Source organism: Molothrus aeneus, chromosome 2 (assembly GCF_037042795.1).
Source record: "Molothrus aeneus isolate 106 chromosome 2, BPBGC_Maene_1.0, whole genome shotgun sequence".
Classification (NCBI taxonomy): Eukaryota; Metazoa; Chordata; class Aves; order Passeriformes; family Icteridae; genus Molothrus; species Molothrus aeneus.
In genome coordinates, this window is record NC_089647.1 from 85,868,650 (window position 1) to 85,893,870 (window position 25,221).

Genomic DNA, 25,221 nt, shown 5'->3' on the forward strand with positions numbered 1-25,221 from the left:
CAACACTGTTATGCAATTTCTTTTTAAGAGGAACCTCCTTCAATCTACCTTCCTTCTCAAGGATTTTCTACTGAAAGAAATATGTCTATTTTCTTATTGCAAAGGATGAGACCCTAGATTACTATTAAGGAACTTCGGTGTTTTGGCTGGAGAACTTTTGCTTTGAAAGAACCTAGAAAGCTTCAGTACAAGAGCTGTCACTAAAGTAAGCATTAGAATGTTTCCATTTACATGTCCCTGATCTCCAGGTGTGGTTTAGAACAAGCACCATCTATTTGACTGCTTAATATTCAGCAGGAATCTGCCAGCCAGGTCTTGCATAAAATAGGAACAAATGCTACTTTCTGCTCAGTGAAGTGAGCTCAGTTCTCACTTTAAGTTAAGAGATCCTTGACAGTGTTATCCCTGACAATATTCTCAGATCTCAAAAATTAAATATTTAAAGACTTAATGAAAGCTAATTACTGAACTGCAGAAAACTCAAATTCGGTTCAGCAAAACATTTGGTGTGGAAAAATAAACTACAGGAACAAGTCAGTGCTCTGTCACAGTGCAATAGATGTGCTATTTATTCAGTCTGAGCTGTGGTCAGTATTTCCATTAAAAAACTTCTTCATCACAAATTTATTATGGCAGTTACTAAGCAGTTACCTCAAACTGACTTGGCAGACAAATTTTCCTTTAAATTCATAGAGCTCTTCTAATACTTAAAAGAGAAAAAGAAAAGAGAAAAAGCCTGTTGCATCTTTTCACAGACAGAAGATCAAAAGTGTATTTTCTACTCTTAATTCCCACCATCAGATGCACTTCCCCACCAGGTAAGTCTTCCTAATGTTTGGTCCATTTTCCCTTTTCTGTGTTTCAATCTGCCAGTCACAGTTTTATTTTTGACTGCCTCAGTAAGCATCCTTGAAATATCAGGAAACTCCACCGCTCTACTAGGCCTGCACTTGCAAAATTCTGCAGCTGCTGCTCAAGTTACACAGACAAACAAGTCCCCAGTAATTTGAAATTATAACACCTGTAAATCTAACTAGTCACTGAGTTCAGAAAGGTAAAATACTGTATTTTTGAGGACACTGTGGCAATAGAAGCTAAAAGTTATAGTAAACTTTGAAATGGCTTACAATGATAGCTGAATAGGTAGTATCATTCAAAATTGTGAACTTCCTTTGAGGAAGCAACAGAATGCAAGATGTTTCCTTTCTTCTAAAACTAAAATGAATTTCTTCAATAAATAAAAATAACAGGACAAAACAAACAAGGAAAAACCAAAAACAACAACCCCCAAATCATTCAACCAAACAAAACCCAAACCAAACCAACACAAAAATCCCCAAACAAACAAATCCTACAACCCAGTAAACCTCCACAAAAACACACACAACCACAAAACCCCCCAGAACAACAACAAAGAAAACCAAACAAAAAACTCTCAAAACACCATCCCACCCCAATAAAACCCAAAAAACAAACAAAAGAAACCCCAAACCAAACAAAACAAGACCCTGAAAAACCCCACTTCTTCCCCCAAAACAACAAAACATATAATCCTCTACAGCTAAGACTATTCTTTAATAGAGCAGGTGGACATAACTACCTTAGGCCTGGCTACAATTTTCCAGGGCACAACAATGACCATTATTTTCCCTCCTTTTACACAGATAATTAGTATTTTCTCATTCCCCTAGCTCCCTTCAACATTAAGGCAGCATGTATTAAAAAATGTATTTTTTCAACTGTTGGCACAGAAAAAATGTTTTGCCTTTAATCTAAGGAGGTGTGGCAATTTTGCTCCTCCACACATGCACCTTGGACAGGCAACCAGGGGAGTCTTTCAAAGCATAGCAATCAACTGAGACAGTAATCTGACATCTCAAACAACAACCTTGAGTTTCACAGGTCAGACTAGTTTGGAACAACATAGTCACAAGGGAACTACATAGTCACAAGGGAAAAATCTTCAGTGTTGTGCTAAGCCAAGGTGAAGACTTAGCCTTTGATTATGTACCAAGGTACACAAGTTGACTAATTGGATTCAGTTCAGGACAGCAAAAATGTCTCCTTCACAAGGAAAACATTCAGTGAAGTTGATTCAAAGAAACTTTGTTCTACCAGGCTATAGGTATTGATCTAAAAAAAACCAACCACATAAGGTGTGTGAAGTAAGGAGAAAAGGAATCCACTAACATAGCAATAGTTAACTGGACATTAAATAAACCAAGTATTTTATAAATCTTGAATTACTATGTTGGTGAGACAGTAGCCAGCAAAGCAGCAAATGAGTCTCAAGAAAATGAAAGGATGACTAATCTCTACAGTGCTAATTGCCCTAGATTACCCTTAATTCATCCGACCAGTAATTGAAAAGAAGTCACCTTTAGTACCCCATCAAATCTCAGATATTTGTATTCTAAAAGCAAACACTTCCCTTTCTTTTTTGTTGCATTTTAATATTTTTTAAACAGGTCAACCTGGAATCTTAGCACAGTGAGTTGTTTCAAGCTCTCAAGGAACCAAGGCCACAGGGCGAAACACACTGTACCACAACCATGCCGTAGAATTGCTCTGTAATTAGAAACAGACTAACCAACTACAAATAGGACTAAATTGGCTTCTTTTAAATTCTCTGCATCAGAGAAGCACTGGCTTTGCATTGCATTTTTCATAAAGGCTCTAGATTAAATGAAAAGGAAAATTTAAAAGCAAGACAAGATTTATCATAGTAAGAGAATTAGAGGGAAGACAGTAATGATCACTCTTTCAGCTGAACTCCAAATGTCCTAAACCATTTCACTTTAGGTTACAATGACAGCCTCAAATTCTACTTTAAAGGATTCTTGGCACAAGAAACTTCATATATGAGACCAGCAGCAAGTAATCACTAACCTTTCTACATTGACTGGCTTGTCAAATTTAAAGAGTATATAATCTCCAGCAACTGGTGTGACAGCCCAGAAAAAATCTTCCCCTACGTAGGTTTTTTCTAGCGTGTGCCCCTGGTAGACTTTTAAAGATGTCGAAACCTCTGCAGGCGGATTCACGTGGATTTTGTGCAGTAATGGTTTCAGGAAGTCTTTATCCTAATTGAAAGACAGACAAACATCATGCTGGTCAGACAACCTTGTTTATTATGTTCCTTTCCCAAGTGGTTACACTTAAAACAAACATTGGCATAAAATGGAAAATGAATGCATTACTCATTTTGGGTGCATCAGATCTTGTACTGCTCAGTAATATGGACATTGCATTAAAGTAAAAAAAAATAGAAAAAATATCCCAAAGCAAAAATCCACATAAATAAGCTGGACTGGAACTTCTACTTCATAGTAGTAACCAGTCTGTAACAGATTTAATTCCAGCTAGAGCAATATACATCATGCTTGAAAATACAAGACAACCAGAAAAGGCTTTTTTTCTCCACAATGTTTTTTCATTTAATCAGCCTGCTCTGTAAAGGAAGGGAAATGTTTTCTACTAACTGTGAGTTTCTGGATCTTCCCTGCTAGAGAAGAGTGGAGGCCAACATGCTGGAAAAGAGAAGGCCTGAAGCGTATCCGTAGGTTAGATTTCTGTCGATCACAATGTTTCTGAAATGGTGGGGGGAAAAGGTAAGGGTGGGATAAAAAACAAAAACAAAACAACACATTAGTAAAAACCAACACAAGGTAAGAACCTAGGCCTATTTAAGCAGTTTTTCTTGTTTTCATTCCAGAAATCTACCAAGATTGCTGTGCAAATGTAATACTGTTCAAGGTCCTTGCACAGAACCTGTTTATTCAGCAAGGGAGTCTCTTGAGAAATGGAGGGCCAAAATATGAAGTTCATTCCCCATTTGTAACTTTCTCCAAGACTGCTAACCAAGCAGTGACATCCTGCAGAGCTTCTCCAGTGGTTACACGTATAAGTTTATTTTAGGTCTGTTACACATAGACTCTTACTAGACTTTTGCTTTTTATCCTACTGCACCCATCTCCAAAATCTGAAGCAATAACAGCTATGATACCCCTGAGAACTTCCCTCTAAAGTTCTTCTTGAGATAAAAATCTTGGCAGGAAGAAAGACTCTTCCAGAGCATGCAGTAACCATAATGTACACTATATGCTGCCTTTCAGCTCACAAAAATTAACTCGTTCATCATCATAAGAGCATTTTAGAAGCTTTATAATAAAAACAAACTTACAGCATCTTTCTCAGGGTTACACACTTTCACCCAGAGGATATGGTCCAGGAGCCAATCAATAGGTTTCTCCTTATAAAACATAAATATGAACTCTACAATAAGAGTGATATCTGGAGACTGGAACATTTTACCTGTGGGTGACATTAAGAATAACTGGAGTTACTTTAGATTAGAGATAACATTTCCTTTGAAATAAATGAGATGGCAGATATAATATTTGTGCTGAGACAAGAAATATTAGCACTGAACAACTTGAAATTTCAATGTTATTCAAAGTTCCATACCTTTCAACTAAATAAAACAGCTATTCAAACAATAACTTGTCATATATCTTGGTTCTATCAAAATATTCAGTGTATATTCAATGTATACACTAAAAGTCTCCTAAAGAATAGAAATTGTCAGTTTTTAAAATTAAGAGAAAGAAGAGTTATGGATTGGCATCTGTTGTTGCCCATGTCACGTGTAAGTTCAAGCACCTGAGACGAGGAGTATTGCAAGTGTTATCTGCCCAGTCACACAGTTTCAGCTTCTGCAGGTACAGAAAGCAGAGATGCAACACCTACCACTAACTTCACAACCTCCCAGGCAGAAAATCAAAGGGAAAGAAGGAAGCTACCAGAACATACCCAGAGACAATGCAACTCAAAAAGAGACATCCCCCAGTAACTGGAGTTTTTTTCTGCAGTGCACAGGCCATCAGCAGGACTTCTGGGTGGCATTGCGCAAAAGGATTCCTGGGAATCCTGCAGACTGTGAGGCTTAAAGGAGGCCTTTGCAAAAGAATGAAACTTATGTTGATGAAGAAAGTCTATCTAATATCAATATGAGCAATCACCTACATGGCTGTGGAACACATTCCTCTGGCAGTAGAGGTGTCTGAAGAGAAAGGTGGCCAATACACAGGGCTACTGTGTCAATCTGAATGCAGCACTTGAAAAAGGAGCCTTGCATGAAAACACTGCTACAGGAGCAACACAACTGGCAGTGGGGCAGTCCAAGGCTGAAGACAGACTTGTGCTTGCAGGGACAAGTGCTTGCAGGGAGTGCACTGAAGCATTGGAACGGGCTGCTGAGGGGAATGCTTAAGGCACCATCCCTGGAGGTATTTAGAAGATGTATAGATGTGGCACTTGGAGACATGGTTTAGTGGTAGATTTGGCAGTGCTGAGTTAGTGGTTTGTCTCAATGATCTTTGAGGTCTTTTCCAACAAAAATGATTCTATGACCATTTGCCAGCTAAAATCCCCAAGGCAGCTCCAGATTTCAAGGAAGATTCAGAAAACATCACCAGGTTTGCAGATGAAGTCTGAAGTCTTTGCTAGGTTACAACAGAGAAGGCAAGGAAGAAAGATGTCATGTAACCATGAATCTCTCAGGAAGACATCTGCTGAAGGGATTCAGTTCTGCAGATGTTGCTGAGATGTGGGCAGTGCTGGACTGAACAGGGATGGGCTATTGGGACATGTGTGTACCAATGGATCAGAGTCCAGCAGAAGCTCTTTTCCAATGCAAATCTTCTGTCTATCCACATTTCAGAGTCCTGTACAACACACTGACACACAGCACTCAGGCATGGGAAATGTTTTGAGGGTTTTTTCCACTTGTGAAGAGGCCTCTATAGACTTTCTAAATAACAAGTTCCATAAATGGTAGAGTTTCTAATATTTTCTCTACTCTTAGGAAAACCAGCTGGAGTAGACATTAAGAGGAGATCACTGGAAGAGCCTTGCCCCTTTCAGAAAGCAGGTCTGATGCAATCTCTTTTCTTTATGACTTGTGCAAAATTGGATCAGAACAAAACCAATGCAAGAATATTCAATGGAAACTCTGAGAGCAGTCTGGAGGTGTCTGAGTTAGACGACACCATCATGCCATACAACAAATATGGCAGAAACATCTGACTAAAGTAGCAATTATTTCACCTGTTAGAATGATGCTATACTCATTATAGTAGACAATTTACACACTGGGGTGGAAAAGTAAATGTGATAAAACATTAACTGATTTGTCATTGCTATATCAACGTTGTCCCTTAGAGAAACTTTTCACCCAGCCCTTTACAAAGCAAAATATTGTCATCACTTCTAAGTTGCTGCTGTAATGAGGTCCTCAAATAGGTATCTCCACATGAAAATACTCTGTAACTAAAATTTGAAACTTCCACTACACAAGGGACAACACTTACTAAGCTAGGGACAATTGCAAAGCTTTATTCTTAAAAGACATCAAAAAGATGTTATTATTTTTATTAGTACATTGTTTAACATTATTTGTGGAAGTAAATATTTAAAAATGGGTAGGAAACAATCATATGATTAGTTAAATGTTGTGTAAAATAGTCATGCAGAATAACAGCTTTCAGCTTGTCACACTTCCAACTAAACAGATCCCAATTTTCCTGGTGATTCATCTCTGCCTACTGCTTCCAATGGCATAGGGCAAGAGAGGAGAAAAATATTGCAAGCCCTGATAAAACACCAGCTAATAAATGGAATTATTGAGATGTTTCTGGGATTTTTATGGGACTGAAACCATCATTTCTAGGTGACAGCTGCTGAGGCAGTCTGTCAGACACATCTGTTTCCATACAAAGTCCACCTTTCCATGTGTTGTCAGAGAGATGCACAATATGATGAGAGTCAGAAGACAGAAATATCCCCACATATTGCCCTAATCTCAATGCCTCTTCCAGGATCTGTACACAGCCATGATGCTCTAGAATACTTTTATTCTTCTACCCAAGGACAGAGCAGAAGTATCACACTGACATTTTTTTCCTTTGACTAGCTCATCTTCTGAAGAACATAAGGATTACTGACTGTCTTGTCCTCACCCACAGACCATGTCACTGAGAACTTGGCATGACAGTACAGGATCCTACAATTAAGTAAATTGAGAACAAGACTGAAGATATGAGTAGGAATTTACTCTTATCCCTAATTTAAGTTATCCTAATTTTACATAAAATAGCAACAGGATATCAATGTATTATTTACCTCCATATGGCAAACTTGTCTAGGCTCAGAGACAGTTTCCTCTAGGCTGGCACTCTACTGTCCACCATGAGTCAACCACTCCAGACCCCAGAATTAGATTACTGGGGAGTAATCTAATTGTCATGGTGATGTCACAGGGCACAGCAGGGAAAAACAAACAAGCAAACAAAACCCAACCAACCAACCACAAAAAACCAAACCAACCAACCAAGCCACTCTGACACATCCAACTGCAGCTAGTCAGAATAAGAGAGGTGAGCCAGCTGTACCTGCACTTTAGACCAAGCAGCCTCTTTGCCTTACACTCACAGCACCATGGAAGTGTTCAATGGTGAACACAAAGTCTTCTCATGTTAATTGCTAATGAACACTGGAGCAAAGATGAACAGGAAACACCCTGATCCCAAGACAAGCCCTTGTCTTCCTTCAGTAACCAAGGACAGACATGCCCATACCACTGTCTGAAATGCTGTCACCACCTTCCACACACAGCTTGGTCCCAGCCCCTCATCCCTCTGTATAACATCACCTCACTTATCTGTCATTTCTGTCTCAGGACACCACCTGCTCAGCAGTTCTGCCATGGATCCATGTCCCCTTTTTTCCATCAAAACAGTCTCCCTACGGCAGCTCAAAACCAGAGCTCTGCAGTGAAGTCTCTGGTTAAACAGGCCTTCAAAGCTCTGGATCCCTGACTGGGCACACCTAGTCCTTGTAATGGAAACCAGCCCGGTATAACTCCTACTGCACAGATCCAACACTCAGCCCCTCTGAATTCAAATCAACCAAGCCCTTGCCTAGTCTCTCCTAACCAAGAGCAGCAGCAGTGCCAGCCTGGCTTCCCTAGGGCACAGCCACAGCCCAAGAACAAGCAGCAACATTTGCTGAGGTCCTTCTGTCCTGCAGCTCCCATGCAGCAGCACATGAGGAAAGTGCTGTGAGCCACAGAACCACTGAGACACCACCTACATCCAGCCTAGGGATTGCTCACTGGCCATCCCCAATATGCAGCCAGAAATCATCCAGCCAAAGATACCTAAGCAAAACACTGCAGTGAACACAGACTGCCTCTAGCTACAAACTCTGAGAAAGAACTGAAGCAATGGCTCATCCTGCACCATGTAAATGCACTTGGTACAGTACATGGGAACAGTCATAAATCCAGGACACTCTGCTGACAAAACTTCAGAGCTTTTGGATTCTGGGCACATGCAACCTATCATTGTGAAGAAACTTCAAAATCTGAAAGAACTAAGAGACAAAGGTAAAAGTTTGCTCCATAAAACCCTAGAGATACAAAATGTAGACTTTGTCCAATTTATTTATCTATATTGATAAAAATGACAATCAGGACTGAAAAAAAAAACCAAACCTGTGGAACACTTTCTGATGTACTGTGTCCTGACAAGACTTCTATTCATTTTTCAGTCCCTTTAAAGGCCATCCTTAGTGAATTATTCTGGCTATCTCAGTATTTTGCTGGCAAATACAAGGCACATACAAAATAAAACACTTTGTTTTCTAGTTCTCTGAACTGCCAATATCTAAATCATTTTAATTCTTCCACATAAGCATCACAAATATTGAATCTACACCAACAATAATTTTACACCTGCAAGCACATATTCTAGCCATAGCTGATGTTTTCAATGCTTTCCCTGGTAATGATATGCAAATTGCTGGCATTAAAACCAGAATCTCTTTGAAGTTATTTAAAGCTCAAATGTTTGACTTGCTCTACTCTTTCCCAAACTTCAACTATGTGCACAGCTTGAGCCAAACTGCAATCAGAACAACTTAAAATAATCAAAACAACAGGCCTTAAAACATCAGGACACAATAAGACTCAGAGGAAGTGCACAAGACAACCAAAAGGCCATTTCAGACCACTGCATGAAATGTTTGTGACAGCTGGCATTATAGGTACAGTGCAAGGATTGCAGTTCCTCTGGAAAACACTTCAGCTCACAGGCAGTTGGAAGACAAATCATTATTCCTCATAAAAAGCCAGTAGGACTTTCCTACATTATGTCACAGGTCTCACAGTGCAAACAAGAATCCAGAAGAGTAAAAGATACATCTCCTTCCCCAGAGCTTCTCAAGGAAACAGCATACATCTCACCCATTATTTATTAGATACTTGACAGCACTTAAGACTATGCTTTCAGGATTAAAAAAAACCAAAGGAAGCAACGTCTGTTCTGTGGCAGAGGTGACAGAATTCTATAATCCTGCTGTCAGCCTAAATAGCTACATTTGCCACTTCCTCGTGTAGCACATGCATAAATTAGATTTTCAGTTCAGAAATACACTATGACAAAAAATCCCACATTTTTACCTCGCAATCTTGCAAGCTAAACAAGGTTTCCAACAGATAACAGTGAATCAACCACACCTCTCTTTTTGAGAGATTATTTCTAAATCAGTAGCATCTAGACAACAGTTGCCCAGAGAAGCTGTGGATAATCCACCCCTGGAAGTGTTCAAAGCCAGGCTGGATGGAGCTCTGAGCAACTTGGACTAGGGACAGGTGTCCCTGCCCTTGGCAGGGGGGTTGGAACTGGATGACTTCAAGGTCCTTTCCACACCAGGTCATTCTATGATTCTGTGAATTCAGTGCTCTACATTATTTCTTGGACATCTACACATAAAACTGATCCCCAGTTACAAACTAGTGTTGCTCTTCCCAAAGAAGATAGCTGCATTACCAAATTGCCACAGGATCAGTCTGCATCAAGATCCATAAAGGGACAGCAGAGATGAGAAAAATCTACATTACTTGCATAAAATTTCCAAGCAATATATGGTTATAGCACACCAATGTGTACCAGAGCCAAAATTTTCAGTTGCTCCTATGAATACTAATTTTCCTCTCAAAGCTTAAAAACATAATAAGTAGCTATATTGGAAGAAGAAAAAAAATCTAATTTAATCTTCTAGGTAGAAAAGCAGTGTTAAGATCTGTAACCATAGCTAAACACATCTGAAATTCTACTGATATCATGTAGTTAAAAAGAGGCAAACAAATATGATACAAGGAACAAAGAACAGGAATGCAAGCAGCAGGAGCTAACAACTAAATTTAACTACAGCTACTTTCAGAGCCCACACTGCCCAGTAGTATACAGACAGTGTAGAAAAACAAGATATTTTTAACGAGTTGTGCTTTTGATTAAGCCAAGTCTCAATATTAAGAACTATCTACCTACCCCACCAGGCTTGAACACTGTGCTCTCTACAACAAAGAATAGAAAGGGGGGGGGTGAAATACACAAATACTAAGCAAGTTAAGTGACCTGAAATACAACTGCATGGGGTAGACAGCACACATCATAAAGTGTAAGTTTTATGCACATTTGGTTTTATGCACATTTGGTGTGTCATTCTTGCAGAATGGCAATTTGTAAGTGAGCACACTCTACTACTAAATCAGGCAAATGTAGAATAGATGTAAATTCTATAGCCCAGGAATTCCATAGAGAATTTACACTTAAAGTGCAATTAGACTGGAGCTTAAACTCAAATTGTGGGCTTAGTCTGGGTGACTGCTTTACTGTTCAACAGTAGAAAAAAAAATCTTATCAAATGCTGTATTCAAGCAGTCTCTGCTAACACATAACAGAATGTTGCAAGGAGTTCCCCAAGTAAGGAGAAGTTTATTTAGGGCAAGATGTCAGTAAACTATTTAACTTCTTATTTTTCCATGCTAGGCAGCATAATTTCCTATTTCTCCCACCTCTAAGGCCACAGAACCAATTCCATAATTATTTCATCAGCAGTGTATCTCTGATGGTAGCCCAAAGCAGTTAGGTGATGGCCAGGTGTCTAAGGAGACTTCACTCTGCCCATTTCCTTTCCTCCTGTTTCTGTAGGTTAAACTGGCAGGCAAGTCTACAAAGTCTACATTCTGTACCCTAACATAGCATGTAGGAGCGATAATTTCTGTTTTCCTTTCTACTCCAGCAATCTCTGAGTCCCCCAAAGTCAGGAACTATTGCCCACTGGATGCTGAGCTGGAAACAGGAGAGCACATATTCAAGTAGTGCCAACATGCTCAGTTCATGTACAACCATTATGGGTCACTGAGCTAAAAATGAAGCCATTCTCTGGCAAGTAGATCCAAAGGAAAGAGAATAATAAGAATTTCCAAGAGAATGACAGAACTCATGGCTGCACTTTTATCTGTTACACATAGGATTTTCTTTCTGTTCTGAACTCAACTTACAGCCTTCATTTTGGAACCATTTGTGTTGGCCACAGGAATCTTGAAAGTCTGCCCCAGCTTTTGATTTTTCTTTGCATATCTCCAGCTTGTTGCTTTTAAAAAGATCATGACACATCAGTAATGAAATAACCTTTTGATTTCTAAAAACTCTTCCAAACTTCTCTATCATTGCTTTTCTATTTAGTATCTCCCCATGAAAAGATGTTACTGTAAGAGCAAAGAACCATAATTTCCAGAGCACCCTGACATCTGACCCACAGCCCAAGATCCTGCATTAACTCCTCTCGCTGTTGCTCATTGCAGATGACAGAATCTGACTGCATCTAGGAAGGAACAGATTGTTGTAAATTCTCCTTCATGAAGTAGAAAGATGGAGATAGAACAGGTTTTGCAACAAACTGATGCCTCCTAATTCTTGGAAATTTTGGCACAAACAGCAATGAAGTTATTTTAGGTGGAGTTAATTTTCATGGTTTTTCTTTATTTCAGTCAGTTATGCGTTAAATACATTTCATTTTAACAGCAGCTAAATTCAAAATAAATAATGCTTTGCAGTTTGATTGTTAGTATTTTTATAAATTAATTTTTGGTTCTAAAAATGCCCTCTTTTACAACAGTTTGAGTTTGCCTCTGTCATACAAAAGTAGATGAAACAAATGAGGGGCAAAAGCAACAACCATGAGCTAAACCAGAGTTCCAAAAAAAGGCAATGAATTTCTACTTCTTGGTCTATTTCCAGCACAAAGAAGATAGCTTTGAAGTCAGATCACTATTAATTCACAGTCTGAGTACAAATGTATTCTTTCAAACTACAAAAGTGAACATTTTCTTACCAATGAAACCCAGCTGAGAAAATTCTAGAATCATCCAATCTTCAGAAGCAAGCTGAAGTGCAAAATTTTTTATTGTGCTGAAATAATTCTGCTTGACAACAATGTCATCTTCAAGCTAGAGGAAGGTAGAAGCAATATCAACATTAAAAAAAGCACTAGCAAAGCAACAGAAAAAAGTACAGCTAGGAAATACTGACTTATAATAGATTGCTAACACATAGCCATGTATTTCTAATGCTAGCACTGATATAAAACATAGATGCCATAGCCTGGAATAACTATTGTAGGGATCAGTCTGTCTGTTTGTGGAGAACTAATACAGAATCCTTGTGGAAAAGTAATACAAAACTAGTAAGAATCTACAAACATATCTCAACTTCTTACTTTAGAACACTACTTTTCCAGCTTCTTTCTTCAAAGGAAAAACATCCATGAAATAATGTTAGTCTAAGTGGCATCATCAGAACAAGTTTAATATCTGTATTATCTGTACACAAATGTGACTGCTTACTCACAAATGTAAGAGCACTGAAAGAGTTCCTCCTCTGAGACAGGAGGCTAAGAGACACAATATCTGCAGTCCATAGCCACCTAGCCCAGGCTGCAGAACTGCCAACATGGGGTGCTACAGTGCCTTTAATTCACAGTAAGTGCTGTAAGGCCATTGCTGCAGTAGAGATCCTGCTTCTCCTGTCCTTTCTCACAGTGCAGTCATGCCCTCCCCTCGTGCTGGCACTAATATTTGTGCAACTTCTCAGTATCAAACCAGACTGTCACATGCTATTGGCTCTGCAGCTTCCCAGAGAGCTGAAACTCCAACAGCTCTCAGAGAGGAGTCAGCATAGCTTTGTGAAAACTAGATGAGATGTGTGGGACTTTACACCCCAAGGACACAGGCACAACATCTAAATAAAGATCATCAGTGCAGTTACTAAATCTGCAATACCTGTAGGTAAGACTCCTACTTCAAAGCAGAAACACATGATAGGAAAATTCTGAGCTAAAGGGAAGAACTACTTAACTCTGTTGTTAGAAACCTCTTTAAAAAAAAAATTCCATGTCTACACACAACAGTCATATTAAAGTGACACTGCACTTTCAAAAGAAAATAAAAATAGATTTTAGCTTCATTCATTCCCACTAAAAACTATGCTGGCTTTTTTTTTTTTTCCTAGGGAACTCAACAATAATTCATTTCAGGGACAAGGAAAAAACAGTTAGGCTGCTGTGATTCCTTCACTTTTTTTTTTGCTAGGCCTCTTAAGAAAAGTGACATAGGATAAATTACTTTTTACTTCAGAGACAGTGAGGCAGTATCCTGCTCAAACTACTTTCCCATATACCATAACCACCATACTTAATGCCCTCTTTAAATGATGGGATCAAGTTCTCTGTTCTGTGTAGGTCCTTCTGATGTGTCCAACAACATAATTTCCAGAGACTAATTTGAAAACTTGTCTCAAAATAAAGAAGAAAAATTTACCTGAATATAATAAACCCCTTTTTTCTGGGCATACATCATAAGAAAACAATAATCCAAGTTTTGTTTTGTTCTCCATCTGAAATTAAATTGAAAGCTTAAGGTTTATGAAAAACTGTTATTTCAATACAAGCTGGCAATATAAAGTAAATTTCATTATGAAGAATGACACATGTTAATGAAATGTTAGGACAGCTGCTTTTGGCATTGTTCCCTCAGGAAATCCACTGTCTGGAAAAAAAAAAGGAACAAAGCTTTCACCTTATTCTTTAATACAGACATCAAACTGGTTTAATTTGAACCTGACTTTGTGACAACTACCTGACATTTCACTAAAAACACATGTGCATTTAAAATGGTAATTCAACAAGTACTACTGGGTTTTACCCTGTATTTCATGAAGAAAACCAGCAAATGAAAGAGTCCACATACAGGAATAAAACTATATTAAAAGTCTCAGTTTCTCCTCCCATATTTTAACACTAAATGGATTCAACCAAGCTTAGGCTCTGATCATGCACAGAGCAGCATGTAGCTAAGAATGAGATGGATTCATACAGCACTTTTAGCATCCCCACACTTGCAAGAATTACAGTAAGAAAACATTTCAAGAATTCACATCCCACTTGCCGTTTTATAAACAACCAAAGTGTGGGTGTGGGAGGAGATGGGAAAAGATCTGGGAGAATAAACCTACCTCACTCTCTCTTTTGAGTCTCCAAATGTTTCTTTCAAGTTTGTCAAGTCAGGATAGTATGTTGCAGGAGGGGCTATTACTTCCACCAAGCCAGAATTGATCTCTGTGGAAAACCTGTCAATGGAAACATCCTGAAGTCACACGGGAGATTCTGAGTCCTGTAGTTCCTGCTCCCTGTCTGTTGGAGCAGTTGCTGTGTCTGGGTATGAGGACTTGCTCAAATGAGCCATACAGAAGAACAGCAGTATAGAAAAAAGTATTGTTTTCCTTAGCATGTCCTTCAGAGCACTATCACCTTCTTATAATCAGAATCAAACACATTCTAAACATTTTTTGTGCTTTTTCAGAAACTAGTGATTTTTTTCCTACAGTTCTCTTTGAACATAGCGAACACAAGGCCCTAACTCAGATGTCACAAATTTCTGTTCATGTTTAAACAATCCCATCTGTTTATAGTGCATCAAATAATTTAATCCCACTTACTGTTTTACAGTTTAACTGACTGAATCACTGCCTCTTAATTTGTCTTACTTTTTTTGTTCAAAAGTCCAAAGCTCCACAAAAAGGCATGATCTCTAATTTCCAGAAATCTTTATTTGTTTATTACAGCCTGATTTATTTTATCATCAATAAACTAAGAAATCCCCAATTAAAACTACAACTTACTCTCTTTCCAGGCTTGCAACAACACTGTTAACATAATCAAGATCAGTCTGGGGAAAAAAAGCAAAAAAAAAAAAAGAATAGATTACTTGATAGTTCTAGAGTTACATGTCAAAAGAACAAAGTAAAATAAACATTGCAGTTGGCTGTCCTTGAAAACCACTTTCATTGTGTAAGATATTGGAGCAATAAAAGAAAACAACACACATGTAACAATGTCTTACCTCTAATATGAGAATTTTTTTGTAAACAGAGGGGAATAATTATCTCATACCTGCACTTAACAGAAAAGTGTTAAAAACTCACGCTCTTGATGACAAAATGATCACTGAGTGTTTGTGTAAGAAGAACTTGATATTATTACTATACAACAATCACAATAATATATAAGAAAATATTACCAAAGAAATCTTTCTGGAAAACAGAGCATTGAACACACACACACACACACACACACACACACACACACACACACACTCCTCTCTCAAAAGTACACCTCCTAAGCTTTGCATTTAAAGCAAATGCCCTAACCAAAGGGAGCAGTGAGCCTGCTGCCTTTCTGACCAGGGTTGCTTTTTTGCATCAGAGACTAAATCTGAGGGACAATTAATCCCATCAATCACTCAGTTCTCATAGATGCAACAATTCTAAAAATTACTCGTTGGTGAAAATACAAATTGTGACATTCTGGAAAAGTCCAGATCATCTAAATTCCCAGCACTGGGCAATTATTCAACCTGGCTGTACACATGCATTCCAAGAAAAGGGAATTTGTGAACTCATAAATGTGACTGAAAACTCTGGTCTTTGTTACACTTACTAATCTAATGATTTGATATATTGTTTAAATTTTTGAAAAGAATAGTCTATAAATCAACCCAGATTCTGGCTCATGAGGATTCTGGAGAAAGAGTTGTCTTTGAAACACCAGAAACAAAGGAACAGTTCAAATTTTCTCTGATGAATTTGTAACACAGGATATCATTAAAGGATTATACACAGAGAATAAATCCCTCCCAAGCCTTTCTATAGAACTGTTAATCTTGTTTGATAAAGGTGCTCACCCTTTGATCTTAAAAAAAACACCATTTCTATTTTTTAAAGATTTATTTTTATGAAATCAAACATAATGCCAGTGACGCACGCTTTTTAAAAAGGATAACAACAGCAGTGGATTTCTTCCAAAAGCAGATTTTAAATACCACAAGAACGTGTGAGTAGAAAGTATTTCTTGTAATTTTGTCATAGGTATTTTCTTTTAAGTGCTATGCCTAGTGCTGGGCAGAAGTTTTAGTAAGCTGGTAAGGTGCTCACAATTTAAAACTCATCTTGCACTGTGTTCCACACATGGAGACTCACAAGCCCATATGGATCTTTATACATCACTGTTTAAATACTTCTATGGATTGTTTATACACATTTAATTAAGAGAATGGAGTTGGACATAAATTCTACTGTTTTGTGTAACAGCTGCAAATCACAGTAACCTAGTGCCTACATAAAAATAATTGTAATATAACCATCTTTAACTGAAACATTTCTTTTTCTCTCTTTTCAAAACCTTTTAAATGTTAAAAATACAGAAATTGCAGTTCAATCATCATGTGAAAAAACAAAAAATTTGCATTTCAGTCGGCATGCCAAATTTCAATTACTCAGTCCAGCATTAAGAACTCCAACACATGTAATACAGTCCATACTGAAATTGCATAGAAAATATAGGATTTATATATATCTGCATACACACACTCAGCAGAAACACAGCTAGTTTCTATTCAGTTTTCCAGAGATTAAAATAAATGCCAAACTTCATGCCAACTGGAATCATATATTTGATCACAAGCCCATGCCTTAGTGCACATCTCCTTAGCAGGAACATAGTTTTGACCTATTTTCCAGACTACCATGAAGCCTTGCTATTGCTTGTAAAACCTTACACTCTTGTACAGAAAACAACACAATCAGAAAAAAAAAAAGTCTGGAATAAGAGAGTTTTCTCCTACTTTCCTGTTTGCATGCTTCACGTGAAAGGCTGGCAGTTCCCCCAGTCAGAGCTGCAATCACAATAGGATCACATCAAAAAGATGCAGCTTGAAGTCTTCCAACCTCATATGGTTAATCTTGATGTCACAAAAAGTCAAGAAGGTCTGGTCTAGCTGCTATGAACACGAAATACAGAAAATACCACTGCTGGCTTAGTAGGCAACTTTTCCTTCTCAATCAGCAATCACTGAATCACTGTAGTGCAAAAGCTTCTAAAAGTGACACTTTTAAAAAGAAAAAGAACACATAGATGAGAAGAGTTGATGTCATTTTTCACATGATCAAATGCATTAAAACACTGTATTCTGCCATCATTTTAAAATAAGCAGTTGTATTTCTATCTACCAGCTTCATACAAGATTCAGAACCAGGATTTCAACACAAAACATCTTTCTACATCAGAGCTTCAAGAGACAATTGAGTCCTCTCATTGCCCAGTCTACCACTAAGTAGGATCTTCAAGACATGTCCCAAGAAGGTGGCACTTTGATGTTAATTCATACAACATCATGAAATGAGAATACACAACAGATTTGATCAAGCTGTGACTACACCAAGGGCAGAGTTAAGTAGACAGAAGACTTTGCAGGGTAGCAATGGAAGAAAATCTGGAATAGCTAAATTAAATCTAAGGATTTTTCAAGCAGTATCAGTAAATTCAATCAGAAGCTTAAAAGCAACAGATAAAAAATCCATTATTAATCAAAATCTATTTCCTATTTTCGAGGAATGAAGTGTTTACTGCCTTGACAAATAAGATACAAGGTCCTCTTTATCAATCTGAAGGACACAAGACTGCTCATCTCCAATAATCATAAACAGGATAAGACAAATCCAGATTTAAAAAAAGAAGCCATCAAGAAAGAAAAATGTGTAACTGTTCTTTAGGTTTTCAGCGAAAATCATCTGGTCAATTTTGGAGTAAACCTGATGAACTTAAAATCTGTTTCATTGCATCAGTGCTGCTTGTAGCTATTGAAGTGTTGCTGGTGATCATAACAATACAGCTATGAATGCTTTTGTCTATCAAATCCAAAGGCATTACTAAAACTATCATTTTTTCTTACTAACACTCCTAAGGCTGAAGATTAAAAGAAATCCCTAGGAATTCTAGACCCATAAAAAAGAAGCACAAATGAGTATTTTAAGAATAAATCTTTTAAAGTAATTAAGTGCAGAATTGTGTTAGGCCCCAACCAAAGATAATTTCCAGCCACAAGGATACATCTTACCAATGAATCACATGAAGCCTTACAAAGAACTTTGTCCTGGTGAGTGGATCTCAGAGAACTTCATAATGAAAGGCATAGGTAGGGATGGTTATTTGAGTATCAGCAGTTCCAGTTGTTTGGCCTGTTCTTTCTTCCTAGCCATATGAAATTACTGATCTTCAAGACAATGCAAAACACTTGAAGTAGGACACTTTTTTTTATTCACACCAGACCAAGGACTGATTCCCATCAGCACCTTCCCTCCATCAAAGGCAGCCATGAAATGATACATAGCAAAGAATAAGAAGAAGAACAAGACAAGCACATACAACACCCCCTCCTACTATCATCCACGCTCCAACTACTTTCAGTTCAGGTTACTTCCTGAGACAGATATGATTTTGTGTATTTGATATTCTTCAGTAGACTCATCTTCAAGGTACCTCATTAGCATCCCCTTGAGCCTATCTAAACTTTCAACAAGAAAGGAAGATTCTAGTTTATGAGATCTGTGGAGTTTTATAAGCCAGTGAACATGGCTGTATCTAAGGTTTAACTGTTTACATCAACAATTTTGATGACAAATGCATGTAGAATGCTTTGATGAATCTCTCATTTAAAAAAAACTCAGAATCTGTTGTAGAACAAACTGAATTTGCAGATTGTCAGTGAAATAAGTTTAAAAATTTCCTCTCTTTTTGCAAAATGCTGTACTCCAATTCTCTAAAACACTTTTCTGAAGTGCTGGCAAGGCTGCACATCAAATTTGTGATTATTCTAACATTTGTCTGAACAGACATCATAATTCTCAACAAACACAGAAAGAGCCAGAGCAGCAGTGAACTTTCCGAACTTCTTGATTGATTTTTATGAATGAGAGTGTGCACAGCAAAGCAGGAGAATACATTAGCTAGCAGTCAAAATGAGAGGTTAGAAAGTTCTGATGAACAGCTAGACAAATGTCCTACAAAACCAAGATTTCTTCTTTTAAGAATCAACCCTTTCATACTGTTAAATTCATACCCTCAAGAATGACAGAAGGTAGACTGTTTCTAAAAATGTAAGAAAAACCATGGCATTTAAGACCAAAAGCTTATTTACTGTCTTAAGTGGCAGATGCCTAGGAAAAAAAAAATGCAATCATAGAATCTCTCAAGCTAAAAAGGACCCAAAAGGATCATCAAGACCAACACCCAGTTCCTCAAATGACTACCTAAAACTAAACTATTTGACTAAAGGCATCATCCAAATGCTTCTTGAGCTCTGACAACCATGGCACCATGACCACTTCCACTGGCAGACTATTCCCATGACTGACCACTCAGTGAAGAATCTTCTCCTGGTGTCCATTCTGATCTTCCCCTGATGCAGCTTCACACCATTTCCATGTGTCCTTCGCTGGTCACCAGAGAAAGGACATCAGCATCTCCCTCTCCACTGACCACCTCGGGGAAGCTGCAGACTGTGATGAAGTCACCTCTCAGTCTTCTCTTCTAAGTTTAACAAACCAAGTGACCTCAGCTGCTCCTCCAAAGTCTTGCCCTTGAGGACTTTCACCATCTTGGAAATGTATCTAGACTAGATTATCTAGATTATCCAGATCTCAATTCTTAAATGAAATCTACTAGAAGAAAGACTTAACATTATTCAAGAACATCTTTCAAGAACACCCTGAGAAACAAGCATGCTAATCTGCATAGTGTGGTCATTTCATTGCTTACTAATTACAATTTTGTTTGATCTTTCATCATCCCATAGAACAGGAGTGGGTAATTTTACCATGTATTTCCTATAATGACGAGCAATATAAAATTACAGCCTTCAGAAAAGGCCAACTACACGTCTATTTGCCTTGAAATAGTAAAAGTATCATTACCTATATACAAGGCATAACATTTTCATAGGATAAACCAGCCACTAATGTGGCATTTGGACCTATTTTGGGATATATATGCAGTGAAGACAAGGCCCTAAGGAATAAACATGCAGCAGTGGCTTCCAGTGGTTGCAGTAGTGTGTGTATATAAACAAAGCCTGTGGGAAAAGGTAGTATCATCTTTTAGAGTTCAACAAATGCAGCTGAAAAATAATTTTATTCAAGAATACTGTGTCTTGTTTCAAATCTGAAGTGGTGAGTTCAAGTTAAATACAGGGAAAGTGAGATCAAGTAGCAAGGCAAGAAACAGGAATGAGAATACTGTCATAACAACCAGCTAATGTTACATAAGCAAAATGCAGCCTGTGTCCTCCATGAGCTAATGACTTCATCTCTCCCTTAAATTCCCCCCTCCACCACATAGGCAAGACATTTCTTTCTGTCTCCAGTCATTTCTATGATTAACCCAATGCAGTTCAGGACAGGGTTTCATAATGCAAAAGCCTTTGGCAGCAATAGCAGGATTACAAGTCTACTCTTGTAGCACTCCACTCTTGTTTCTCCCTACCCTTGTGCCCTGCCTGTCAGATCCTCAATCATGAGAGCAAATATCCATATGGATTGTGCTGTGAACCACAACAGCGTGTCAAAGAACAAGCTGAGTTTTTAAGAAGGCCAGCCAGAGCAAAAAGCATCACATTACAATGCAAGACCAGACATTCAGATGCAAGTTATGCTGGTGTCATACAGCCACTACTAGTTTTGTGGAGTCTGAAAGAAAGCAGCACATACTGCCTTGCAGCATGGGAAACCTTTTGTTCTCCTTGGAGAAGCCATTGTTGAAATGGTCTGGACAGTTTGCCTTCCAGAAGATAGGCAGTTGCTGTGTAGTCTAAAGTACCCTTCTCCAATTTGTACTCTTTATTTGGAGGACAGAAGGAATTTTTAGGTCAAGGCAGACCACTGTAGCAAAACTTGATAGTGTTGTCCAAAGATTGAGTGCCAACTCAGTGCCAATTCAGTCCACCACACAAGTATGAAGTCACCTGCTACAATGCTTCTGAAATAAGATTATTACTGCTACTTCCCACCTCACAAATACCCTAGATGTCACCAGAGAGATCAGACATCTCTGCAATCAATAGTGATGTTCCCTTACCAGAAGGATCAAGTAGTTATTGTGGCCCAGGTGCACCTCAGCAAGCATTTCAGAGAAGCTTTTCAGTCATACAAGTCTAGGGCTTGGGGAAAGAGCAAAATCCTGAATTTTATCTTTGTGCTGAGATAGCAAATTTATCTCAGGTACATTCAAGTTTTCAAATCCTGTCAAGGATCTTTTCCTAGATCTAAGAAAGATATTTTTATCTGGTTTAATTCCTTATAGAAAATTTGCTAGTCACTGACATGAAAAGAAAAGCATAAAATCCTATGTTGGTGCCCAGTATCAGCAGTCCATACTCCTGTGTACCAAAGCTTAGGTGACGAAGGAGAGGGACTGCAAAAACAGCATAAATATCTCAAATTCTCACTGACAGGTAAAGCTACCTTTTCAGATACAAGAGATGGCAGTGTATCAGGAAGGTGTGTTCATCCTTATCAACTTTGAGTGAGATGTCCAAAACAAAGATTTCCATCTGTGCAGGCCTTTAATATTATTTGGTGTAGATAATGTATCTTGACATAACAGCTTTGATTAGCTTTGATTTTTTTTAAGTGTATATACATTACACACATACACATATTTATCTACACACTAAGATCTATCAGACTCTCTCCAACTCCAGATGCACTGTCAGATCTTTCAGGGGCTGGGAATGCACTCTCCAGGGCAGTTCCAAGAAGAGGCAGCTAACAAACAATTAGCAGAAAGCAAGAACATTTCTGTAGCTGGGATGATGCTAATACATCCAGGTTGAGAGCAAGACAATCAAAATACCCTTTTGTTTTCTATCTAGAGAGCTGCTGATCAGAGAGAACTATAATTCAGGCCCAGAGCAAGAAGAGTTAAAAATACAGCCTTGTTTATTTTGTGGAGAAGGTTTACATATTGCACTGCAGTGTCAATACCTACAAAACAGGTTCAGCAAGATTTGACCCAGTCCTTAATCTGCTAAGGCTTCGTTCATATCCATGCACAGGATGGTTCCTTGCTGGGTGCTTGTGTCACACTGACCTAACCAGGACAGAAACTTTTCCAAAGAATTAATAAATAAGATTCTCCACAGAAGGAGCACAGACAAAACACTACTCAAGATCAACACCTCTTAATTTAGCAGCCACTGTTTACATAAAGAGATAATACAATGATAGTAAAAGACAATCAAGATGTGTAAATTTTTCCAGCTTAAGTGAAATGTACATACATGAAACAGAGTAAGATTTAAATCAGGAATATGTAAGAAAGTAAAACTTGTGGCCTAATGCTCCAAGAACAAATGGTTGGTCAAGTACTACCTAGTCAGATGTAATCAGCAGCACACAGAAATAGCAAAATGCTTTTGCATACCTGTAGTGACTTCCAATTCTTCCTGAAATGATTTGTCCTTCTGATATTTTTGGTCAAATCAAAGGCTTATAGTCTTTCCAGCATGCACTGATTACTGTTTGTACAAAAGACTGTGCTAAGTGAAGTCTCTGATTAATGAAGTGGACTGACAATCTCTGATATATTTAGAACAAGTCTAAGATGCATTTTCTTCCTTGTAAATGAGACCTCCCCACAGAAAAAAAAGAAATAACATTTTGTTTAGATACCAGGAAAGTATTCTAATTTCTCTCATATTCAGTTGTGTGTGTATATGTATGTCTGTTGTTCCACTATGTTCATTTAAAGTATTTCAAAACCATGTTTCCCATGTTAATTGCGAGCCCTAATGAATAAAAACACTAGACAACAATTTTTACTCTGAGTTCATGATTTCTTAAACCTAGAGTCTATGGCTTAATCTGAAAACAAGTTCTTGTACAAAGCAGGTTAATGAGATTTAAATAATTTGTTTTCAACTCATATGAACTAGGAACTAGCTACATAGTGAGGGGGAACAAAAAGATTTTGAAGTATTAAGGAATAATGAATCATACCTATTTATTAGTCATCCTAATGAATACCTGCAAATTATTCTGCCATAAAGTGATTTTAACAAATTGGAGAACACAGACATATGTCAGTAACTAGGACAATTGAATAGTTTACTGTCAAGCAATTCTAGTAATTATTTAAATTGGTGATTAGTTGTCACATCAGCTGAGATATTTCAGAGTTTCTTGAACTTCCAGTATGGAAATTTACTGTGTACAATTATATTACTGAGAAATATCCATACAGTAAATTAATATACGGATCTCTTTATTTAGCAACCATAATGCATCTATACTTACTAGCTCCTCTGTTTACACTGTTGATGCTGTTTGCAGAAGGCCATCAGCCTTCTAATCTGTTTTCTAGCAAAAAAAATGAAATTAAAAGAAATGAGTGAGATTGAACTACAAAAAAACAGGAGTATTAGAAGAGTTTTGTAGTGTGCTTAGCACAGAGATTACAGTCCACAACTATGGCTCCCAGCAATGCTTCTTAAACACTGTAAATTTGATTTCTCAAATAAAGATAGCAAGTAAAATAATAAAATCCTTTTAAAATGCTATTTTTTTCTATAATTTTCTTCTAAAACCACTTTTGTAGCCTTGTGCTCCCTTTTTTGCTGTTGCTACAAGCTATAGACAAGGCACAGATAGTAATTTTAAGCTTATTAGCAAAATTACATAACCTCACCCTATGACCATTTCTTGCTGTACTTAAACTGCACATATGTTGGAGAAGGCCATACCTTTTTTTAGAAACTTTTGACATAATTTTTAAAATAAGCATAGTTGGTCAAGCCTCTAATGTATTTTTAAATAAGCCTTTATTATTGCACGTGTTAACGACAGCAATAGTGCAATGCATTTCAGACTGGGATATGCCACAGATAAGAGGGGACAGACAAGGCTATTTTAAAAGACACAGCCCTTCTTTTTATCTAAGGAGAAACAGAAGTCTACCAGAGGAGTAGGCCTTCCTTCAAACAGCCAGAGAAAATGCTTATTAAACCTGCAGTTTTCCTCTTGCAGAAGGAAACTGAAATATACAGAATAACTCAGAAAAAGCACAGCATAATTCAGGATGAAGTATTTAATGCACCATATTAATCATGTAGAGAGTTCCCTGTAGCAACTGCAAAGCAAGCTGTAAGATATTGAGCTTAAGAAAATAAAAACATTGTCCAAGAATAAAGAAGGAAAGAGAATAAATTGGATGGAATAAAGAAAAAGAAATGCAAATCTAGCGAGTGGTTACAAGAGAACAAAAATATAAACTTTGGTTCTTCAGATGTTCCCATACATTCCTGACTTGCCGTGCCCAAAACAGGCACCTGAATAAGCACACAGAACTGCTCTCAAAGTGCAATAAAGAAGTAAAACACAGGGGGTAACTGCTGTGTAACCACCCAACTCTCCATGGGCACAGGAGCAGCAGCTCCCCTGCTGAAATGTTCAGTTCACTGGTAGTCACTTCTGTAGAAACACTCCCAAGGTGAGAGTGTTCCACAGCACCTCAAAGGAAGGAAGTTTCCAGCTATGGAAAACCCAGGTACAGCAATATGGCTTGTCTAAGGCAACACAAGATGGGGCATTGGGGACACTTCACTCCTATTCCAAATTTTGCAGAAGACAGAGAATCCAATGATGACAGACAGACCTCATAGCTCAGACTTCCTTAAGCAAAACAAAAGAAACTTCAGTTTTAAACCTTGAAAATAAGCCACATTCACAGGCAATAAAATTTCTCCAACTAATACAGTGAAGAAAAACACAGCATTCCAGTAATTCAGAAAGAATTCTGTTCCCTGATACTCTCAACCAAGAAATGTTTTAAAAGAATTTTTTTTCCCAGAAAAACTGTATCTGTCCAGACAGATAGTTTTTGACTGGCTGTCAAGAAAGAGAAAATAGAGCAGTTTGCATTAGAAAATAC

The 25,221-nt window shown here is 37.8% G+C and overlaps 1 protein-coding gene across 3 annotated transcripts in view; it reads right to left on the reverse strand.

The window, feature by feature from the left end:
- MGAT4A (alpha-1,3-mannosyl-glycoprotein 4-beta-N-acetylglucosaminyltransferase A) overlaps positions 1 to 25,221 on the reverse strand; it is a 72,390-nt gene that overhangs the window by 13,263 nt on the left and 33,906 nt on the right. For all 3 annotated transcript variants that reach the window (XM_066545222.1, XM_066545219.1, XM_066545220.1), the window contains exons 6-12: positions 15,084 to 15,130; positions 14,418 to 14,531; positions 13,724 to 13,799; positions 12,241 to 12,355; positions 4,184 to 4,314; positions 3,483 to 3,590; positions 2,890 to 3,083 (exon numbers count right to left, since the gene is read on the reverse strand). In XM_066545222.1, coding sequence (XP_066401319.1) covers positions 2,890 to 3,083; positions 3,483 to 3,590; positions 4,184 to 4,314; positions 12,241 to 12,355; positions 13,724 to 13,799; positions 14,418 to 14,531; positions 15,084 to 15,130 — 785 coding nt within the window. The remainder of the gene's footprint in view (positions 1 to 2,889; positions 3,084 to 3,482; positions 3,591 to 4,183; positions 4,315 to 12,240; positions 12,356 to 13,723; positions 13,800 to 14,417; positions 14,532 to 15,083; positions 15,131 to 25,221) is intronic.